At 40.3% G+C, this 22,661-nt stretch overlaps 1 protein-coding gene across 1 annotated transcript in view; it reads right to left on the reverse strand.

The window, feature by feature from the left end:
- The window catches only part of LOC105493520 (usherin), a 789,359-nt gene that overhangs the window by 32,685 nt on the left and 734,013 nt on the right, over positions 1–22,661 (reverse strand). The window contains exons 61-63 of the mRNA XM_024796490.2: positions 20,995–21,222; positions 14,902–16,418; positions 11,476–11,797 (exon numbers count right to left, since the gene is read on the reverse strand). Coding sequence (XP_024652258.2) covers positions 11,476–11,797; positions 14,902–16,418; positions 20,995–21,222 — 2,067 coding nt within the window. The remainder of the gene's footprint in view (positions 1–11,475; positions 11,798–14,901; positions 16,419–20,994; positions 21,223–22,661) is intronic.

The following is a 22,661-nucleotide window of genomic DNA, read 5'->3' on the forward strand; positions in this document are numbered from 1 at the left end:
TTTCATTTTACAAGAATGCTGGATATTGAACACCTTCTATGTATTTATATATTAAATCTTACTTTTTTTTGTAAGTGATAATACCCTAGCTTTAAAGTCAACTTATTTAAAGTTCACAGCAACCTTCCTGGGATAAGTTTTTTTGTTTGTTTGTTTAATCTCAATTTTACAGATAAGAAAACTGAGGTTTAGTGAGTTCAAATTACTAGCTGAGGATTCAGAGTTGGTAATTCATGTAGCCCAGACTGAAACCCTAAACAGTCTGTCTTCACAGGGTCAGGAATTTGTGCTCCTGATGAAGGTGACTTGAAGAAGCTGCAGTTCAGCAGAGCCACCATTGTACTTGGGGTCAGAAAGTCAGGACTTGAGTTCTGACTCTGTTGTTTTTTGACTAGGTAACTTGCTAAGTTATTCAGGTTCCTGACTATGCTAAGAGATAACAACACCCACCCCACAGGACTATTTTAAGATTTACATGCAATAATGTTTCTAGAAATTTCTGAGGAATGGGGTGGGGGATGAATATATTTATAAATAGTTCCTCAATTTTTGAAAGTCCCAAAGCTACATGCAAATGCAATTTGGAGGTAACTGTTGGGGTAGAATTTAAGAAACTAGTCTTTGAACCTGAATCTTAAGATTCGAATTTGAGTCCTTCAACTTATCAACTCTATATCCTTGGGCACGATATCTAATTTTTCAATGCCTCATGTTTCTCACCTGTAAAATAGTGTCAGTAATAACACCTATCTCAAATGGTTGTATGAGATTAAATTAGTTAATATGCATGCAGTTCTTAACATAGCCCTTAGCACACAACAAACCCTAAATAAATAATAGTGATTACTATCACATTATTTGTGTGAAAAGACAGGAGAGAGTGACTTAACAGTTTTGGGAATCTAGTGGGACTAGATAGCAATTCTGCAACTCACTTCTGGATTCTAGTTAGTTGTTATGCATTAATAAGATTGGAAAACGCTCCACAGCATTTGGAATTTAGCCCACACCTCCCTCTATATCTTTCTTCCAGGTACTTCTGTACTCTAGAACTTTGAGGGTTAGAGTAAATAAAAGCCTGGCTTTTCAAAAATATTGCCCTACATTGAAACTTGTTAATTGGACGGCTTATTTACTTTGTCTTATTATTAGTTAAAATTTCTCAAAAAGTCCCCAAGCATGAACAAAAGGAAAAATCAGAGCAATTCAATGGATTTTTTAGAGAAAAGAATTTTATTACTGGTTTCCATTAGAAATATGCCTATAGGAATCAAAGAGAGAACTGTACAGTTTTCTAGATGCTTATGGGCATCTTAGTAATGATCAGATCCATAAACAGATAGATAAATCAATTAACAAGAAGAGGTTTCAACTATGCTTTTAAAAACTACCATTTAGAGCATCTGACTTATTTACATGTGTTAACATTTTTGTTTCCACCTGCAGATTGGATTGCTTCATATATCCTGAGATGTTTATTTACAATTTAATGGTAATATACTATTGGTTCAAGTACTTAAGTACAATCCTCCTTAAGTCTTCAAATTTACTTAGTGGTTTATCAATAATCTTAGAGTGACAAGCCAAAGCTGGCCAGGTGATCCTCTAGTCCAGAAAGGATTCTACTGGTGAAGGCATTGTTATATATTGGTTGAGGAGCAGCATCAATCTGAGTGTGGGGGATGAGCTGTTTTTTCCCCAGATCCATTCTCTGCCCTTCTCTGGCTTGCTCTGTACCCTGGAAGGCTGACTTTATCAGATCGCCTCACCTGGAATCTTTTCTTCGCTGGCTCTTTTCCATTAGGGTTTGATCAAAGGGAAGAGAGAGTTCAGATTCTTTGTTTCTCCTGCTCCTCTCTTTGGCACTGCAGGTTGACAAGGCTGAATTTCCTTTCAATGTCCCAGATTCTTCTGTTGTCCCTGCAGGCCTAGAGGTAACAGTTTCTGGCTCTTCCTACTTCCTGGGTACTTTAACATCCCTTATTGATTCTCTTAATTCTGCCCACACCTCCATAAATAGCCTCTTTATTAAATTTTCTTCAAATACCCTTTGAATGTGCCATATACCTCCTGTTGAGATCCCGATTGATGCAGTGGAGAACATTTTGAACCATTACACAGGTACCAATAATAGTAGGTGGGCTAAGAGAGGCTTCTAAACATAAGGATGGAGATTTAGAAAGGCATTTCTTTTTGTAAGACTGAAGGGACAGAGAAATGGTGCCTCTTCGTGTGTCTGTGGAATGATTTTAGTCCAGTAGCTCTTTAGTATCAAGGCGCCACCTGTGCTGCACAAAACCATCTGGCCAGAGAGTAGAGTAAGAGTGGCCTTTAGAGTTTGGTGTGGAAATCATGCTGTCCCTGAAGATAAAGAAGCTGCTTCTTCCTCCCTGGATCTGTTTTGCCGTCGCTCAGATCTTGCAAACATCAACAATTCCTAGTGATATTTTTATGGATACATTATTCATGGGCATCTTTATTTGTCTTATCAACTGTACTTTAAGTCCCTGAAGGGGAGAGTGCATGGATTTTAGCTTCCTACCTCAATCCTAGTAACTAGGTATACACTTTGAACATTGTAGGTGCCTAATAAGGACAGGTTATTAAATACTCAATTTACAGGATAAAGGAAAATAAGCAAAACACATCTCATCTTTTCCTAGATGTTTTTACAGGACCTAAGTTTCAGGTGATTTTGGGAGCCTTTGTTTTCACAGCCATCTGAAGAGCCATGAGGGCAGGCTGGAATTACACATTATCTACATTCAGTTGAAGAGCATTCTGTTGTGTTTCACATTTTATTTCCACCAACCAAGCTTCCAACACAGAGACAGGAAGATCAATATCAGCTTAAGTGAAATATAAATCTGAGTTGCATCTGCATGAGGGTGAGAATCAACCCATCTTCACATGGATAACTTGTCCCAAAGGCACCATAAATACTGCCAACAATAGAAGCTTTAGAATAAAGTCCTAAGGGTCACCATGGGAGATGGAAAAAGAACAAAAAGAACTAGAGCATGCTCCTGAATGTGCTCACACCGACAGGTAGAAATGATCTCTTGTGGGTATGAAAGGCTTGATGCGAAAAATGATCAGGCCCCAGGCCTAGTGGCAGACTTCAGTTTTCTACACATGGAAATGTCCCAGTGGCCTTCAGTCTAAGCTGTGCACTCAGGCCCTAAGGTTTTAGAATAAATACACTGCCTGAGTCAGACAATATCAATAAATCATTTAAAACCTTGAGCCGTGGGAGTTGGGGTGGGCGTGGGGAGCTTAGTTCTTGTGGGAGAAATTAACCAGACAAAATCCTCCATGCTGGTCAGAAATACGTTAGTGAGATTAATACCTAATTAAATGCAAGTCCAAAACCAAACAGAAAACCTGCTCAATATGTTTTCTCTAAATGTGGTATAGAAAAGGCATGGGATAAGGGTGATAGCAATAGAAAACAGGCAATACAAAGCAAGTAGCTAATTGCAGAAAAGTAGAGTCAGAGTATCAGAATTTGGAATTTTAGTCATGGGTATGTGGGTAAATTACTGTTTTCCTGAGAAGAGAAATGGCAAGGACAGGGAAGGTTGAACAGCCTAGTGGAAGGAGTATCATACCTTTAGAGGCAACTGTCTTCCTGATTAGAGATTTTTACACTCTAACATTTTATTAATGACTTGTTGATATAGACAAAAGATATGTCTTAACCTGGCTTTTTTACGGTCTTGAATGGAAGTTTCTCCTTCTTTTAACTAGTGCGATCCTGGGGGGATCGGATGGGGGCATGGACCCACTAAGTAGCAGGCATCCTACTGGACACACAGATTTCTTAGTTCTCATAACACACCCATTTTTTTTTTAATGAGAAAAGTGAAGTTATCAGAAATTAAGTATCTTTCTTGCACAAGCTATGTGATCTGCACTCAGCTTCTTCATTTGGAAAACAGGAAGGGTGTGAGCATCCAGTGTGAAAGGGCACAAGGATTGTCAATATCTCACAGCTGTGGAGTACTTTTTCCCCTAGTTGGTGTATGTAGTGTACTAGGGCAGTTCTTGCTTCTGGCTGGAAGCATTTCCCACATACCTCACGCAGCCCTGCCTGTAGGAGGTGGGCCCTGTGACCGCACCTGCTCAATCATAGTCCTCTGTTCTTTTGGTTCACAGGAAGGCGGGTAGTCAATAGGATCAGTCAGAGTCCTGCACTTGGTTGACTTCTAGTCCTCTTTCCACTTTAAGGTGGATGGGCAATAATAATCATCATTATTGTTATATGGGTGAAGTGGTTTCTATGTATGAGGCACTGTTCCAAGAACATTCACATACTAACTCATTTAACCTCAAAGCAAGCCCATGAATCCAGTGCTATATCTATTCACATTTTGAAGATAAGAAAACTGATGCACAGAAAGGGCTTGAATCTGGGAGTATTAGTAGTGATTTCCTCAGATGCCTGGTGAGAGTGTGCAGAATGAAGCCAAATAGAGACGAGCTGAAATGGGGCAAGGAGGGAGAGAATGAATGAACCTTACAGCATTTGAGTCCTGCATCCTAGGTTTCCAGGGCCTGATGTTCATATCTTTTCTTTGGTTTCAACAGATTCCTTCAATGCCCTTTCCAGATGTGAGAGCAGAAACAATTCCCTTCTGTTTAACTTAGTTTACATTGGCTTTCTGTTACTTGTAGTGAAATAGTCATGATAACTTTTTGATAGTGTGGGTTTTCTCAGGAACATAAATGAGACTCATTGGTAGCTAACTAAAGAAAATTAGTTTATTATTTATTTACATTTATATTTTTTATATAGTTATAATTTTAAACAATATATTAGTAAATAAATATGTTAGGTTTCAATGAGAGACACAACTAATGATATTTCCATATGTCCATCTTGTTGATGAATAACCATATATCCATTTATTGTCTGAAGCTGATCTCATACATTCCCTTGCATCAACACAACTTAAAGCTAACTACCATTAGAAAATTCTGTTGCTTTGGGTCAGAATTTACTTTGTCATGTTTTACAAACTGTAGATTACAAAAACCAATCAAGAGAAGATAAAGTTTGATTAGAATTTCTAAAAATTATATGTCCATAGCTTACCACTAGTCTGCCCATAGAATATAGAGCTGGAGGGTGCTTCCCTTTATAGATGAGTGCTATGAACTGACTGTTTTTGTCCCCTCCAAATACATATGTTGAAGGCTAATCTTTAATATGATGATATGGAGGCCTTTGGGAGGTTATTAGGTTGCATAGGATAGAGCCCTCATGATTGGGACTAGTGTTCTTACAAGAAGAGAAAGAGATGAGAGGGAGTCCCCCTACTCTTTTCTCTTCCCTCCTTTTCCTCTCCATCTCCTTCCATCTGTCATATGTGGATATAAGGAGAAGACCATTATCGGCAAGCCAGAAGGTGGGCCTCACCAGATACTGAATCGGCAGGTGCCTTGACCTTGGACTTCCCAGTCTCTAGAACTGTGGGAAATAAATGTTTGTTATTTAAGCCACCCAGTCTATGATATTCCATCATAGCAGGCCTAACTTGTATTATGAGGAAACACCCAAAGAGGTTAATGTGCTCAAGGATCCAGAATTACTGAGAGAAGGAGTAGAAGATGTTGGCCTGTCTCCCTCCCACTTCTAACTAATTGCCAACAATTTGGTAGCCTATGGTGGGGGCTGGTGAGGGGAAGGCCTCTACAGTACCCCTGGCAGTCTTCAGACAGCTGCCACTGGCAGTAACAGTGAGGATCCCCTTCTGTGTTTCCTCCATAGCCCTTCTTTCCATCTGCTTGTTTGGGGACAGTGTTGGTCGGTTAGAAAGCAGCAGACTGCCATTCTGCGTGGGTTCCTTTAGCACTAGCCCTAAGTTCAGACCCCATGCCATGAGTCACAGAGTTTCCTCTAAGGCTGACCTGCTGCTTCTCAGTCACCCAGTCACGAGGCACCAGAAGCCTTCAGAGACCCTGAGTGTGCGTGGGCGCTTACCGCAAAAATCTGTCAAAGTGAGGAAGTTTCAGGAAAACTAATTAAGCCACTGACAGCATGATTCAGTGAAATGGGGGGTGGTGGCGGGCCCTATCAAATCCATGGTGAGTCATTGCCTTAAGCAAGAGTATGAATATGAATGCACAATTACTGAGAGCTATTCATTAGCCTCGGCTCACTCCCCAAAGGTAAAACCCAAAATGTCTTAACGGAGTAGAGTCACACCCAGGTCCCTCTTGAAGCCTGTGGGAAAAATATTGTCTTAATGTGCTGCTAAACCATTAAGAACTGCTCCACATAGAATGTGGAGGTTCACATTGCATGTATTAGAATAGCCCAATTTTGAAAGGGTTGAAGATAGAAATGACTATTGTCTTTAAAAAAGTCTTCTTGGATTTGTAAATGTTCTGTAGCACGAGCAAGCCTGTGATCTCTGTTTAAGGAAGAGGTCTGTGCAATGGAAGAATTTTATTTAGTACAGATGCATCTCATTTATGCATGGAACATACATTTACAGAGTTGTTTGAGAATTAGATTTTGATAAACTAAGTTGCATTCAAAATTCCCAGAGAACGTTTGCTTTCTAATGGAACCCTGCCCTGCACTCTGTAAAGCCACCAAGCCATTCTTGTGGAAAACAAGAAAAAAAAATCTTGCTAATTTTTTGATTCATATTTTAGATTTCACTGGCTTTATTAAAGCTAATCCTCCAGAGTGTTATCCTTTAGAATCCCAGAATTCTGGAAACTATGCTGAAATGACTCAAACTAGAAAAATCCCCTGTTTTAAATGATGGTGAACTTTACTCTTACCACCAAAGACCAGACCTCCCAAGTAACAATAACAAAAGCCAAATACAATCCATGAAGAAAATTAAATTATTTGAGTAGCTGAGACATGGACTTCATAGATAACATATTCTGTTCTCCTCTATAGTTTCACGTAAAAACAATAGGACCTTTCTTTAGGAAAGCCAGGATAGACCAACGCCAATAGGCTGTCATCAATGATCATCATGTAAATTAGGCATTTGTGGAGAGATGGCTTCACTTATTTGGGCTATCTGTTTATGACAGTTTAGGCTAGTGATTCTCAACCCTGGCTGCACATGAGAATCACCTGGGAACCTTTTGAATCACACAGATGCCCGAATCCATCCCAAAATCAGAACTACAGGGGAGTGGGGCCTGGGTATCAGCAAGCACAATGTTGTGAAATTTCCCCAGGTGATTCTAACATGCTATCAAAGCTGAGAACCGCTGATTCGGAAAATCACCACTGGAAAATCAGGCTTAAGTAGCATAGCAGCAATGTCGCACCCTCTGAGGCAGTATTTCCAAAAAAAGTGGGTGGTGGACCATCCAGCCTGCTTATTAAAAATACAGGTTACTAGGCCGGGAGCGGTGGCTCATGCCTGTAATCCCAGCACTTTGGGAGGCTGAGGTGGGCAGATCATGAGGTCAGGAGATCGAGACCATCTTGGCTAACATGGTGAAACCCCGTCTCTACTAAACATACAAAAAACTAGCTGGGCATGGTGGCACGTGCCTGTAATCCCAGCTACTTGGGAGGATGAGACAGGAGAATTGCATGAACGAGGGAGTCGGAGGTTGCAGTGAGCCGAGATCACACCACTGCACTCCAGTGTGGCCACAGAGCGGGATGCTGTCTCAAAAAAAAAAAAAAAAAGTACAGGTTGCTGGGGTCCCTTCCCATTCCACTCAGGAATCTGCCCTTTGAACAAACTCTTAGGTCCTCCACTTGTACTGTAAACAGTGGGGATGCTACCTTTAGGGCATTCCATATTGAAGTATTAATGAACACTTACAAGGTGCTTGTGATATCACATGGATTTTGCTCAACTTCAAAGGAGCTAGTTACCAAGCTGGTTACAAGAACTGTGGTGAGGTGAGTGACATTTGCTGCTCATTTAATTTCCCTCTTTGGTTTTCTGCAGTGAGTAACTCTCCCACTCTCTGTAAGTATCCATTTCTCCAGATATTTCCTGACCCTCCTGCCCATTAAAACTCATCCATCACTTTGGGGGGCCGAGGTGGGTGGATCACGAAGTTAGGAGTTCAAGACAAGCCTGGCCAAGATGGTGAAACCCCGTCTCTACTAAAACTACAAAAAAAATTAGCCAGTTGTGGTGGCAGGCGCCTGCAATCCCAGCTACTCAGGAGGCTGAGGCAGAGAATTGCTTGAACCCGGGAGATGGAAGTTGTAGTGAGCCAAGATTGCGCCATTGCACTCCAGCCTGGGCGACAGAGCGAGACTGTGTCTCAAAATGAAGAAGACGACGGAAAAAAAAAAAACTTATCCATGTGATACCCTCTTTTATCACTGGCCAACTGATGGAATGAGTTGATTTAGACTAGTGAAAACCGTCGTGTTCTTTTCACATAACTAAATTTTAACAACTGCCTTCAATGATTTAACTCAAAAACAGAAATGAGTACAATGATGTAACGTAGTATAGGAAGGTGGTGGGGAACCCCATCTGACCCTTGCAGGGCACACCATGTGGATGGCAACCTCCCCAACTATACATCCTCACGATCTTCTGATTAATCCTTCCACACTGCTAGAAAGTTTCTCAGTTCTTTGTTTCTATTCCCTGCAATCTACAATTACCTCAAAAACACACTCCTCTGCAGGAGGGTCAAATCACTGTCAGTTGTTGGGTGAGCAGATGTGTGTAGGACAACAAAGGTATTTTCAAAGGCAACTTGCAGATGAAGTAACCCTCAAGTGGATTTGAGAGCAATGCGAATTCATCACAAATACAAAATGCTCTTTTGTTAAAGAAAACTAAATTGTTTTAGTATATAACTTCCTAAATGACTTCTGTAGGATTACTCAGGGTCCACATAGACTCAGTGTTTACATAGGCTAAATGAAACCAATATTTTCTGATCATTTATTTCAGCATTTAATCTATGCTTTTCAAAATATTATTTCCATAAGAACTGAGCCTTTGCGCTAAGCTAGATTTTGATTTTCTTTGTTTTCTATCCTTATGTTGTAACTACATGAGATTAGCTAATAAATACAAGTTGGAGATCAAAAACCAAATTAAATACTTTCATTTGAGTGAGATGAGTATGGAGGAGAAGTGCAACACAGAGCTGATAGTAACAGTTACAAAAGAAACCACACAGCTAAGGTTCTTAACTTGCCTCTCCTCTGAAATGTGGGTCCCTTGGTTCTTGGTCATACTTAGTACCTGATGAAAAATCTGACTAGAGACAAGACACATTCTTGGAGCTTTCCATTTCATAGAAAACTGGGATGGGGCCTGGTGCGGTGGCTCATGCCTGTAATCCCAGCACTTTGGAAGGTCAAGGCAGGCTGATCACTTGAGGTCAGGGGTTCAAGACCAGCCTGGCCAACATGGCAAAACCCTGTCTCTACTAAAAATACAAAATAAATTAGCCTGGTGTGGTGCTGCATGCTGTAATCTCAGCTACACTGGAGGCTGAGGCAGGAGAATCGTTTGAACCTGGCAGGCAGAGGTTGCAGTGAGTTGAGATCTCGCCACTGTACTCCAGCCTGGGTGACAGAGCGAGACTCCGTCTAAAACAAACAAACAAACAAAAACTGGAATGAGACTTCTACAGATCATGTGACCAGAATTTAACCCAACGACACAGCACAATACCAGAGAAAGTTTGTGTCTCTTATACGTGGGTCATTAAGTTGCGTCTAATTAGCGGCTGAAGATTTCATGCTGATTTCATCCAGCTCTCTCATGAAGGGTACCGTTTTTATTTGTAAGGGAGACTAGATAATTGATAACTTTGATAACGTGACACTTTTGAATAAAGGTAATGAGAAAAGAACAAAAGGGCAGGCACATAGGTTCTGGCTGTTTCTAACAGTGTTACGTTTCTGATGGTGGCATCAGTATTTGGTTCCTTTATGATGCAAACCAGTTCTTATCCTAAACCCTTGGGAGCCTGATGTGTTTTAAACTAATTTTGTTTTTACATTTTGAAATAGGATAAAATGTATATACTGTATATTTTGTAATATCCACTGCATGATCTTGTTAGCCATCTTATAATAAAGCAGTATTTTTGTAGCGAAACATATAAGTATTCATATTAAATGGGATAAATAAATACTGTAAATAGTCTCAAGTCTGTTTAGATTGGTTTTGTTGCCAAATGACTTGTGGCAAAGCAAGAAAATACTTTTAAGAGATTTTTAGATTTGGAATTGCAAAGAAGGGATTATGGATTTGTATCTGTGTATTTTTCCAAATCATTCAAGAATTTATTTGTATTTTCAAAACTTATTAATTCGGTAATTTGTCCCATATATTATTATCCTAAAATATTCTTTAAATGCTTAAAATGTTCCCCATATTCACTGTACTCATTGATTTGGTCACTATTTTTTTGGTGACTTATTAGTTTTATTATTTCATGTTATAATAAGCTTTTTAAGGCTCAGTTTTCTCTTTTAGAAAATTTCTGTTGGCATTGTGCCTGGCACTTAAGTGCTTACATCAATCAGTAAACTTTCCTTGACTGCAAGCAAGAGGCACTGATTCTGACTTAAGCAGAGAATTTACTTGAGTATGTGGAATTAAAAGAATGGTTGCAGAACCGTGCTTGGAAATAGCAGGGAAAAGAAAACCTTTTAGATTGAGGTTAGGGATATTTTAACAGGACTTCTCATCTCCACCTTTTAAAATTCTGAGTCACTCTGCTGAAGATCAAGCCCCAGGCAAATCTGAGGGGCTGAGGGGCTCATGTGCCCACCACTTGGCTAGGAGACAACCTGACACATTGATTGACACTCCCACCAAGCCTGAGCAAAAGGTGGGGGAAGCATTCTCCCACAGGCAATGAGGTTGTTATTACAAGAAGAATGCAAATGGACTCTGATGGCAAAACTAAACAAACATAACCGAAGTCCTCCATGGAATTCACGATATTTTCTGAATAGTATTCTTAATTCTTGGCTTTTTAAGAATGCACAGTCTTATTTTTTTAGGCCATCCTTAGAGAAAACTTAACTAATCATCATGGGCAGGTTAGTTGCACTCCTCTAGACTTTTTTCAACATTCTGTATCTTTCTTGAGCACCAAGGCTAGAGACGTTTGCTATTTGATTTTATTTTGGTACAAGTGATGAATTATTTTCAAAGTGATCTTTTAACAAGGAGTATCTCCCACCAAGATAACACTGACAGAGGGAATCTTAATGGCAGAAACCACTTTATTAATAAGAAAAGGAAATTCACCTGGAATCCACGTAGGAAAAACAACCTATATAACATGGCTCAAAAACCAAGAAAATGAAAAAGGCAATGAACATGGTTTTTCCTCATTTACCAATTAAAAATTTTTAAGGAAATATTATTCTCCTTAAGTCCCACATTTCCTTAAGTGCCTTTTCAAATTGCACACCATTTTTACAGGCAGGTGCTGATGAGTGCACACAATCAACTCAAATTGTTGATAATACACATTTCTTACCTGATACTCATACTCTGTGAAAGGCAGTAGTTTGGAATCTATAAAAGAGGTTGAGCTTCCATTATAGATTAGGACTGGACTGGATTTTCCAGGCTGAGTTGCTATTTGTCTTCTGTATAATTCATAACACAAAACTTTTCCATTTGGCTGAAGCGGTCCTGTCCACAAAAGGGAAACAGTGGGCTGGAATCCTCCTGGAGCCATTTGTACCTCCAGATGTGGTGGGGGTTGCATCAGAGGTGCAATCTCAGGCGTCTGTATGAATGTCCAGTCACTTGATGCACATCCCAGGGTGGTGCATGCTTGAATTCGTATTTCATACCTTCAGGACATAAGGCAGAAATTAGTGATTTTCAGCAAAATAGATTTTCATGTGAAGAATCTTTAAAACACCAGGTCTTAAAAAAAAAAGACAAGCTTACATGTATTCTTATTCATAGCTAACTCTTAAGAATAACAAAGTTGAGGGCCGGGCGCGGTGGCTCAAGCCTGTAATCCCAGCACTTTGGGAGGCCGAGACGGGCGGATCACAAGGTCAGGAGATTGAGACCATCCTGGCTAACGCGGCGAAACCCCGTCTCTACTAAAAACACAAAAAATTAGCCGGGCGAGGTGGCGGCGCCTGTGGTCCCAGCTACTCGGGAGGCTGAGGCGGGAGAATGGCGGGAACCCGGGAGGCGGAGCTTGCAGTGAGCTGAGATCTGGCCACTGCACTCCAGCCTGGGCAACAGAGCGAGACTCCGTCTCAAAAAAAAAAAAAAAAAAAAAAAAAAAAAAAAAAAAAAAAAAAAAAAAAGAATAACAAAGTTGAGAATGGCGTGAACCCGGGAGGCGGAGCTTGCAGGGAGCCGAAATTGTGCCATTGCACTCCAGCCCGGGCGACAGAGCAAGACTCCGTCTCAAAAAATATTTATATTTCCATGGAAATTTTTGAACTATTAAAATCCCCCTGGCTTTCTAAACTAAAGTTTCTTATCTGTTTGAAAGGGGTGAGTACAATACTTCCCCTAAACAAGGATGTATGGAATAAATAACTCTCATGATTCTTTCCAGCATGAAAATTCTGGTACTCTTCAGAATTACTTAACATAGCAATGAAGAATGCAGACCTTGGAAAGTATGAAGCAGTTCTCGGCAGTCCTGGACTCCTCCTACCTTTGCAGCTAGAGCTAAATGATCCCCCAGGAATGTTTCCAGGTCATGAAGGAACATCATGGAATTAAGGTCTCAGTGGTAATAAATCCCCTCACCTGATACCTAACATCTTAAAACAGGCTCCCTTACATGACACAAAGACCTTGTGGGGCCAAAGTTAACCCAACTACACACCAGATTATCAATCATGAAGACACCTTATCACCATCCAGTTAAACTCAAGTAATCAATTATGTTTTGCCTCATAGCTGGTCTCTGCTACTTGAAAAGGTCTATTTACATAGCAAGGACTTCTCCTTTCCAACAAAATGAATTTTTGTAATTATTTAGTGTCTATGGCTGCAAATGGGCACTTTTTACTCTATTCCCAACCACCATTGATTTTATGACACCTTCAATTTTCCCTCAGGTACCCAGCTATCTTCTTTCTACCTTTATTCTTTTTAGTTCTAGCCTTTTCCTCTTTTATTTTCTACCTCCCCTCTTTGCTCTTTGAATCACTGCTTTCTGTTCTTTTACTTGCTCTTTCTCTTTCGGATTTTTGCTTTCTTAATTACACCTTTTTCCCTTTGTGACTTATTTTATTCCCACTTTCTTCTCCTCCTCCCCTGGTTCTTCTCTCATGTCCATCTCCACCATGGCAGGGCTACCAGTTTATTGGTGATCAAATCCATAGCTGTGTATGGTAGATCTGACTTCTAAGCAATTCTGTGAGGTCAGTTTTGATTTCCCACATGAAGATTATTCATTTTCTGGGTTATCTGTGGTAGTTTTTAAATTTTGGGCCGGATTCCTTCTGCTAATTAGGACATTCCCAGGCTATTTCTTCTTACTGACTAGCTGGGGGTGCTGAAAGGAGGACACACACATTTGCAATATTCAGTGAACATTAATCCACTAAAAACAAAAACAAAAACCACACATGAACTCCAACTTCATATAGAAGTGATACTCTGTTTTATGTCAATGTCACTTATAGATTCAGTTAGAGTGGATAATGAAGAGATTTCTCTCACATTCTTAAATAGCCTTGCAATTTATCAGATAAGTGAAACTTTTTTTTTTCCAGCCTGGAAAAGGCATTGCTTTCATGCCTGGACAAACTGCTTCACCTCTAGAAGACTTTTCGAATAAGAGTTTCAAAAGGGAGCAAGTTGATATGATTTTTGAAAGTTGGAGGTACAGTCAAGTAAAGAGGAAGCCAGTCTAGAATGTACAGCTCTGCAACTATAGTGGGCCTTTTTTATGCCCTGAATCAGTATAAGGTAATATAAAAGCCAACTCACATAGCATGTGGATTAGCTGTGGAGAATACCTGAGGAAGTTTTAATTACTGTTTAATATTTAATAGACCCTAAATAATTGTCATGAGTAGATGCATAAGACCATGAATGTTTCATTTAAACAGCACTATATATCAGAGGTAATTATAGGAGGATCTAATCTACACATCACTAGATTACAATAATAGCTGAATTTTACCTATGGTAGTTGGAAATCAACACTCTTTCAGCCTTTAATTTTTTTAAGTGATTCTGTTCATTTTACTAAATTTTAAGCATAAAATATCTTTTATTACCCCTCTCTCTGGGGATGTAAGTTACTTAAAATGTGATGGGGAAAACTGCCAAACAATTATTTAAGCAATGGGCAAGATTCTTTTGTGTGCAGAACAACGCACTTCCATGCATGTCACAGAGTCCAGATAGGACCGCTAGGAAAATATGAGCTAGCAAAGTGGCACTGTCCTGAGAAACCATAAGAAAGTAGAGTCAGAGAAGCCTTATTATTCCTGAAAGAAGCGCTGGATTTGATAAGAAGGCTCTTCACAAAACAAATTTTGTTTTAGTCTAACTCTGGCTGGTAATTGTGCTCATTGATTGGCATCTTTTAACCTTAAAATAATACATCATTTTCTTCACAGTCCAGTCAGATGACCCTATCGGGGCTGTCAGAACTGTCCAGGGGCCTGCATATTTCCCGGGGGACTAGCCTCATCTCTCTCCTACTTATTTCAGATACCAGGATGCATTGCAAACCTTTCTGAAACACTGGCTCTCAAAATATCACCTGCAAGAATTCTGCTCTCTGGAGGTTATGCAAGCAGGCTTTGCTTGGATGAGGATGTGCTTTGTCTACTGTGCATGTTTAGGTGGATGGAGGTTGGGGACACCATGCTTCCCATTTTCAGAGTCTTCATTAGAACTGACCAAGGGCTCAGAAATAGAAAGGTCAGTGGCACACTCAGAAAACCGAGACATGACTACCTACCTGTGAAATGGCTTCAGCTGCTTTACTATATATGACTGTGTACCAAAAGAATTAAGAGTTGTGTTTATGTGTATGATTTTAGTTTCTCTTTGAAACAGTTCACGGATGAAGAGGGTATAGTTGATGATATCGCCATTTGTTCTCACTGGAGGGTCCCAATTCACTAAGATCTCCTGAGGACCCCTGGCTTGCAATCTTGGAGGTTCCATCCCTGAGGGTGCTGAGGGGTTGGTTCGATCTTTGGCAAGAGGACTCAAAATGCCCCCTTGGCTGTTGTTGGCAGTTACTGTGTAGCCATACTCCACACCTGGGGTGAGAGTAAAATCGTGATAGCGTGTTTCCAAGCCTGTATACACAATGGTTCCATCCCTCCTAAGTTCATAACTTCTGATCTGGCCATTTGGGTTTCTTGGAGGTTTCCAGGTGATTTCTATCGATTCTGAGCCTGTGACTTGCAATGTTGGAGAGTCCATGTTCTCTGGCAGGGCCTCCATTGTCCAGGCAGATTTTGACACACTAGCTGTGCAACCTCCATTCGTGCAGGCTACAAGGGAGAAGTTATACTGAGTGTAAGGCTGCAGGTGGGAAACCAGTAGGCACAGGCCCTGGCCAGCAAGGGACTCCTCATTATCATATCTAACTAAATATTTAGTGATCTTTCCATTTTTCACTGTGGGCGGTGACCAACATACATTTATTTGTGTGGCGCTGACGGTCCAAAGATCTGGAGGGCTGACTCCTGATGGAGCAGCCTCCAGAGTTGTGATGCTGGTGGGTTTGCTGGTGGAGCAGCCTCCACTCGTGCAGGCTTGGAGTGCATAGCTATAGGTGGAAAAAGGAAGAAGCTCTTCATCAGTGTAATTGAAAGTCACAGCATCAAAGCTAAAAGGATAGAGCGTTTCATTCCTTTGAAGCCTATAGGACTGGATAATACCATTAGACTGTTCTGGTGGGATCCAGGAAATCAGCAGTTTTTGGGGATTCATAGAAACATAGGATATCACAGGTGGAGAGAGACCTTCTGGAGGTGCTTGCAACGTCCTTACCACATTCCAAGGGCTACAGGTATGCCCGGCTGAATTCCAAGTGTAGATTTTATATTCACACTGCGTCCATGGTTGCAAACCAGTGTCATTATACATAAATGTATTCCTTTCAGTGTTATATTCTGTGAAAACAATTTTCTCATCCGCCTGGATTGTCTGATTTCCCCAAGCTTTTCCCTCGAAGCATCTGCGAATCACTTCATAGCGAGTTATTTTTCCATTTGGGTTAACAGGCTCAGACCAGTTCAGCTCAACGCTGGTGGACTTCACAGAGTGGACAGTAGGAGCCAGCTGAGAGTCTGGAGGGGCTTCATCTGTCCACAGAGGCTGGGGCGCCGAGTGTGCACAGCCTGCTCTGGTGCAGGCCTCCAGGGTCAGTGTGTAGAGAGTGAAAGGATCCAGGCGGCGGAAGAGAAACTGACGATTCAAACCAGAGTACTCCAGGAGCCCGTCACTGAAGATGTTGTATGTCTACAGAAGGACAGAAGCAAAAGGGATGACCTGCAGCATACAATTTCTTTGTGTAGTTGTTTAGTCCCTTTTTAACCTTTACCCCCTTATTCGTTATTTTGATGGCCCTAATTTAGAAGAAGAATTCTGATATTAGTTGGGAAAGTGTGATTTTTTTTTCAGTTAATATAAGGCCCACAGAGAGACAAACAATGTTTTTCTTTGCCTTTTTTTCTCAGTTTGGGCAATATGTAAGCATTTATTTCAAAACTAAGGGCTATTGAACCCGATTCTTTGACTTAAATGATACTCACGAGGTTTCTCCTACTTGCATTTTTTTTTTAAAGTAGAGAATAGTGTTCAAATCTCCTGTTTTATAGATATGAACTGCTTCTGATCTCACACTGACTAGAGTAAGTAGGGTCTACCTTCCACGGCATTTGCTGGGAAATAGAATTACAATGCTTAATCATTTGTTGTTACAGAGTGCGAGGGCTGAAAGAGAGAAAGAGTGTGTGTGTGTGTTTGTGTGTGTGTGTGTGTGTTTAGGCACACAGACACCTATATATTATACATAAGTACAAATATCCATACATATATGTGTCTGTACATATATGCATATATATAGATCTTTATGACTAGGAGATGGAAAAAAACACCCTGTTTTCTCTTGCAGGCCATGGCAGAATTGATTGCTTCTTTGGGGGCAAAGTATTCTTTTGTTCTGGAAAAAACATCTGAGTGCTTATTATGCTGTACAAATGTAGAGCAAGTTTTCATCCCTGTATTATTCATCTTTTTTTTGAAAGATGGGAGGTAAGTTAATCTGAATGCAGGTGTTTTTGAACAGTGATTTTCCAACCTTTTCCTGCTCCAACAAGCCTGAGAGAGATGACACCTTCCTAGTGATGACTCCCTATCATGGTGACTCTCAAGAGGGGACAGAACACATTCTACAGCCCTTGGAAGGCACACCCTTGAAACATTCCCAGGAGTGGTTCTTGGGCAAGCTTGATTTAGACTAAATTGTTAATATACTCCATTTTTTCTCTAAGATTACATAGCCTAGATGTTTGGAAATCTCTTTATGTTGGAATGTTGTATGTTGGTGTGATTTTCTGGTTGGGGACCCAGGGCAAGACCACCCCCATGAGGGAAGGGGACTGCCATAGCTTCTGAAGGGAGCGTAGGTTCCATAACTAGCTTGCAGCCTCTGTGACTCCCTAGCACCCCTTGCTGCCCCTGATATTCACCTGGTAAGCCTCTATCTAGTGTAAAATTTAGCTTTCCCTCTATGCTCAAGTTCTGAAATGGGTTTGTAGAAAAACACCCAAACATTTTTACTGGTCTCACGTTAAACTTTTAACCATACATTTTAAATAGGTGATTACCAATTTGTAATCCTATTTTATTCCCTCATGCTTTTGCTCTGTCATTTTCCCAGGTGATTATTTCATATTTCCTCCTTTCCCCTAACTGCCAACACCCTCCTCCTTCCCTCACTGTTGATTGATTGTTGACATAACCACATAGTTCACTGAAAATAGAAGCAGTTAGAGAAGAATGCTTCCATGTTATATATTCTGACCATTGCATCCATGTGAATCTAGACTTACGTGATTTGCCTTTCCTTCTTTTGCTGTGAATGAAATATCTCTGTCCTTATTAAAGGCCAACTGAGCACTGTATCCCATCCCTTCCTCCCTCCCCATGACTTCACTACTGCCGTTATTCTCATTATCTCCTACGTCACCAGTTTATCTCCCTCTACTGGTTATTTCCATTCTGTTTAAATGTACTCTAGTATTTTTCAATGATTTTACATAAAACTTCCCCATCCCACAGTCTCCATCTATTGCTCCATTTCTCTGCTTTTCTTTTCATCTAAATGGCTTTAATGAGTTGTCCTAATTTCCTCCCTTACCATTCTCTCCTCAACCAGCCATGCCAATCAGGTTTCCCATTCTACTGCTTACTATCCTTGTCAAGATCACAGTGACCTCCTCATTCCTATACTCAGGGTGGCTTCTCTGCCCTCACTTTGCTTGTGCGCTCAGCAGCATTTTGGCATATTTTCTCTTCTCTTTTTGGACACTCCACTCATGTACTTTTCCTTCTAGCCTAATTCCCTCTTATCAGTCTTTGCTGGCTCTCTTTCCTCCTCTTGACCTCCATATTTATGCCTCAGGCCTTGATCCCAGACTCACAACAGGTTGAGTTACATTCTCTCCATAGCTGAGCTCCTCTGGCACCATGGGTTTAAAGGACATCCACTTGCTAACGGATTCTGAATATTTATCCCAGCAAATAACTCTCTCAGGAGTTTTAGACTTGTACTTCACACTATCTGCTTGCCCCTTCAAACTTGTTCGTCTTCCTGTCTCCGCTTCCTCATCAATAGCCCAAAGCCTAAACCCAAAAGTCATCCTAAAGCATTCTCTTTCCTTCATGTCTCTCATTCAGCTCATTAACACGTTTTGTCATCTCTATCTTCTGTATTTATCTTCAATTCACCTATAGTGCATGACTTCACAACTGCTACTCTAATTTGAGCCACCTTCAATTCTACCTTGAAATCTTCAATAGTTCTCAAACTCCATTGGTCCTTGTATAGTCCATTTTCCACAGGGTAGCCAGAGTGATTTTTAAAAACAAATTTGATCATGTTATTCCTTTGCTTAAAGCATTCAGTAATTTTTCATTGCACTTGGAACAAATTCTAAACTCTTTACCACAGTCTACAAGGTTGGGTATAATCTATCTCCTACCAGTCCCTCCAACCTCTTCTAGTGCCATCTTTCTTTCCCCCAAATACTTCATAAACACTAGCTTTCTTCTCTTTCCTTGAATACACCAAGTTCATTCCTGGCTTCAGGCCTTGCATTTGCTGTTCATTTAGTCTGGAACATTTTGCCCCCATATCTTCACATGACTAACTCTGTCTTGTCATTCAGGACTCAGCTCAAATGTCAACTTGATTCAAATGATATTCCATTCTAAAATAGCCTGAGCAAGCCTAATTACATTATTCTATTTAATTTTCTTTATAGCATTCATTGCTCTCTGTAATTCCCTTGCTTATTTATTTACTAGCTTATTGTTTGCTTTTCTGTACCCCCACCATTCATATACTCTGCCACATTTATTCACACACAAACATACACACATGCACGTGCACTCACACATGGTCTGTAACATCAGGGAACTTGACTGTCTCGTTCACTCTTGAATAAGTATATGGCACTTGGTAGAAGTATTTCACCAAATATTTGCTTAATATTTGGTGAAAAGTAAATAAAGATCCAAGGAGTCAATATTCTTATTGTCAATCATGCCAGGAAGAGGCAGATGCTGTCGTGGCTCCAAATACCCACAAGGAGAAGTGCTTTGAGGGAAGGAGCTTTCTTTTCTGATGGGTGCCTTGGGGCCGTGATTTGGATTTTAAGGTCATGAATCCTAAGGCTCAAGCCTCTTGCCCCAGGGGGGAGAAGTCTGGCTTCTGTCCACATGTAGGCAGGCTGGTGGGAAGCAGCTTGCTACTGCTACTTGCAGCAGGCCTTGAAGCTAGGCAGAGAGGCAGCCCACAGAGAGGCCCACAGGATGGACCTGGGCCTGTGAGCTCTAGTTACAGTTCTTAGTTATTGCTGCACGTAATTTCCTGCTGTCATCCCTCTCTTATGGTTTTCAGGGAGGCTTTATTAAAAGTAACAGCTTAGTCTCAACCCTGTGATGTGGAATTAATGTGGGAGTCTTTGCCACTTGGAGAAGGAGTGGCAAACAAAAGGGTGGTGTATCTATAGCAACTGCAGGCTGGGGGGCTCTGCAGTCCCAGCCTGCAGAAGGTAGTTTATGAGGGCCTAAGAGATGGACCAGGGCCAGGAGAGACTGGAGGTAAAGGCAGTAGCATGAACTAACAGGTATATCTGCCACCATCCTTGGGAAGGAACATCAGAGAGGTAGATGAGGGCTGGCTTTTGTGTGGCTGAAGGTTCAAATCATCAAAGTGCAGGCTATTCATGAAAATACAGTCTCCCCTGCACTCATGGGCTGGCGGAGCTTGAGATATGTATATGACATTTATAACACTGTTTCTCATGGCTACATACAGAAGTTGGAAAGTTAGCAGACACCTATGGCTTGCTTGGTGAGCTCTGTTTGAAGCATAAATTAGGCAAGTCTTAAGCAAATAACTGGATAGGATAATTCAGGAGGCCGTAAGAACATAGTCATTTAGAGTTCCGTTCCGATGTGAGTTCCTGGCTTCAAATCCCAACTCAATTTCTCACAGTGTAGGCTTGGGTCGTTATTTAGCCTGCATATGCCTCATGAGGTTTAGTGGTACCCACCTAGCAGGGTTGATGTGAGGATTAAATGAGATAATCCATGGAGAGCATTTAGCCTAGTGTTGGGTTCACAGGAAGCATCATACATCTGAGCTAGTTTTCTCTGATCTATGATTAAGTGCCTGGAGGAGCTATCAAGAGGAATTAAACAGGCTGCGAAGGGAGTTTTCCCACAGTGACCTGATGGCATGTCAGGGCTCATCTATTTATCTGGAGAACACCAAACATAATTTCTTACGCAGGGTAGACATTACCTTAATCACACCATTGGTTCTCATAGGCTCTGACCACTGTAGTAGCAATGCCCGGCCATTCTCTTTCTGTTCTACTATAAAGTTTCTCAGTCCACTTGGGGAAGATTCTAAGGTTTGAATCAGAGTCCAGGGGCTTAAAATTTCTCCTGCATGGTTTGCAGCCACAACACCAATGAGATATGTTGTGAATGGTTCTAATCCGAACAGGTGGGCTTGATGGCTTGTTCCCTGTAAGAAAGTTAACAAGGTAAGTTGTTTTTGTTTTTTGTTTTTTGAAACTGACAATACTGCTGGAAAGTCATTCTCTGAACCTCATGGCCAAAGCACATAGGCAACAGCAGTGCAAACACTATAGCAGAGTTTTGAATTATCATTAAGAAAATGATGCATTTTTTCTTGTTTTTGTTGACACCTTGACTATATTACCCAATGTTGTATGATTTCAGACACTCAGAAAGTGGATCAGATAGGATCCTTGATTTTTCAGTGCTTGCAACCCAAAGCATGTGATATATAAACATTAAAAAAAAAAAAACAAAAACAAAAAACCATGATGCTTCAGATCAGTGCTGCATCCACCTCAAAATGGAAATCAGTGGTATCAAGTTGCATGTCAGAGACTGGGATAATTGCCTGCCAGGTTAATATTAAGGGTTTGGAGAGCTAATCTGAACACCCCTAATTTCCAAATCCCCAACACTATCTGTTTGTGCACAAGACTCTCCATCTTCCTAGTCTCCCTCTCTCATTCTCTTGGCATGTATGTATATCTTATGAATTCAATAAAACAAATAAACACAAGAAAAAAATAACAAGCCAATTCAACTATACATGTACAAACACCCTTAGAGAAGTCTATTATTATTATAGATATAAAAATATTTTCATTTGTTAAAAGCACCATAAGTAAAACTATGAAACCTACCAAAGTAATTGTTAGCTAGGCTTGGAGAATTTGGTCTTTGAACAAGGAGGAGGATGAATATAAGGTGGAGTAGTGAAAGTTATTTCTGAAAGTAGGTACCCAAGAACATCAGAAAAAATTATATGTAAGAAAATCATCCTTAATTTGGGGAAATCCAAATATCAGTTTGGATAAAATCTAAAACAAGATAACAAAATAAAACAGAATTGTTTTCCAAACAAAGCGGTTAGACAAAAACAATGTAGAAATAGGTTTTGGTGCTGTTTTCTGACATTATTGGCTATACATTTTAACTGTGTTATTTCTTGTTATGTGTTAAACATAGGCAGAGAAAATACAATTTCCCTCACATATCAAAAACTTGTAAAGTCAATTTTCCTATTTCAATAAGTCCCATTATGATATTACATGCTAACCTCTTGAAATCTTTTAATATTTAAACATTTGCTGAGCAACCAGACTCAGAAACAAATTTTACAGAAATACTAATTTCTCTTTTTTAAAATATTAAAAGTTAGATCATAAATATTTAAAAAGTTATTTCTCCACAACATTGGATTGGCCTTTTAGATAAATATAGCACAGAACTAGAGTGACCATAATGAATATTAAATCTGAAGATGCTACAAGTCCCGATTACAAACATTCTTTTCTGATAAATGATTCCTTTTCTGTGGAAATAAGGCAAACATGGACAAGATTAATAATGCAAAAAAGAATAATTCTTTGTTCAGAATATTCA

Source organism: Macaca nemestrina, chromosome 1, assembly GCF_043159975.1.
Source record: "Macaca nemestrina isolate mMacNem1 chromosome 1, mMacNem.hap1, whole genome shotgun sequence".
Taxonomy (NCBI): domain Eukaryota; kingdom Metazoa; phylum Chordata; class Mammalia; order Primates; family Cercopithecidae; genus Macaca; species Macaca nemestrina.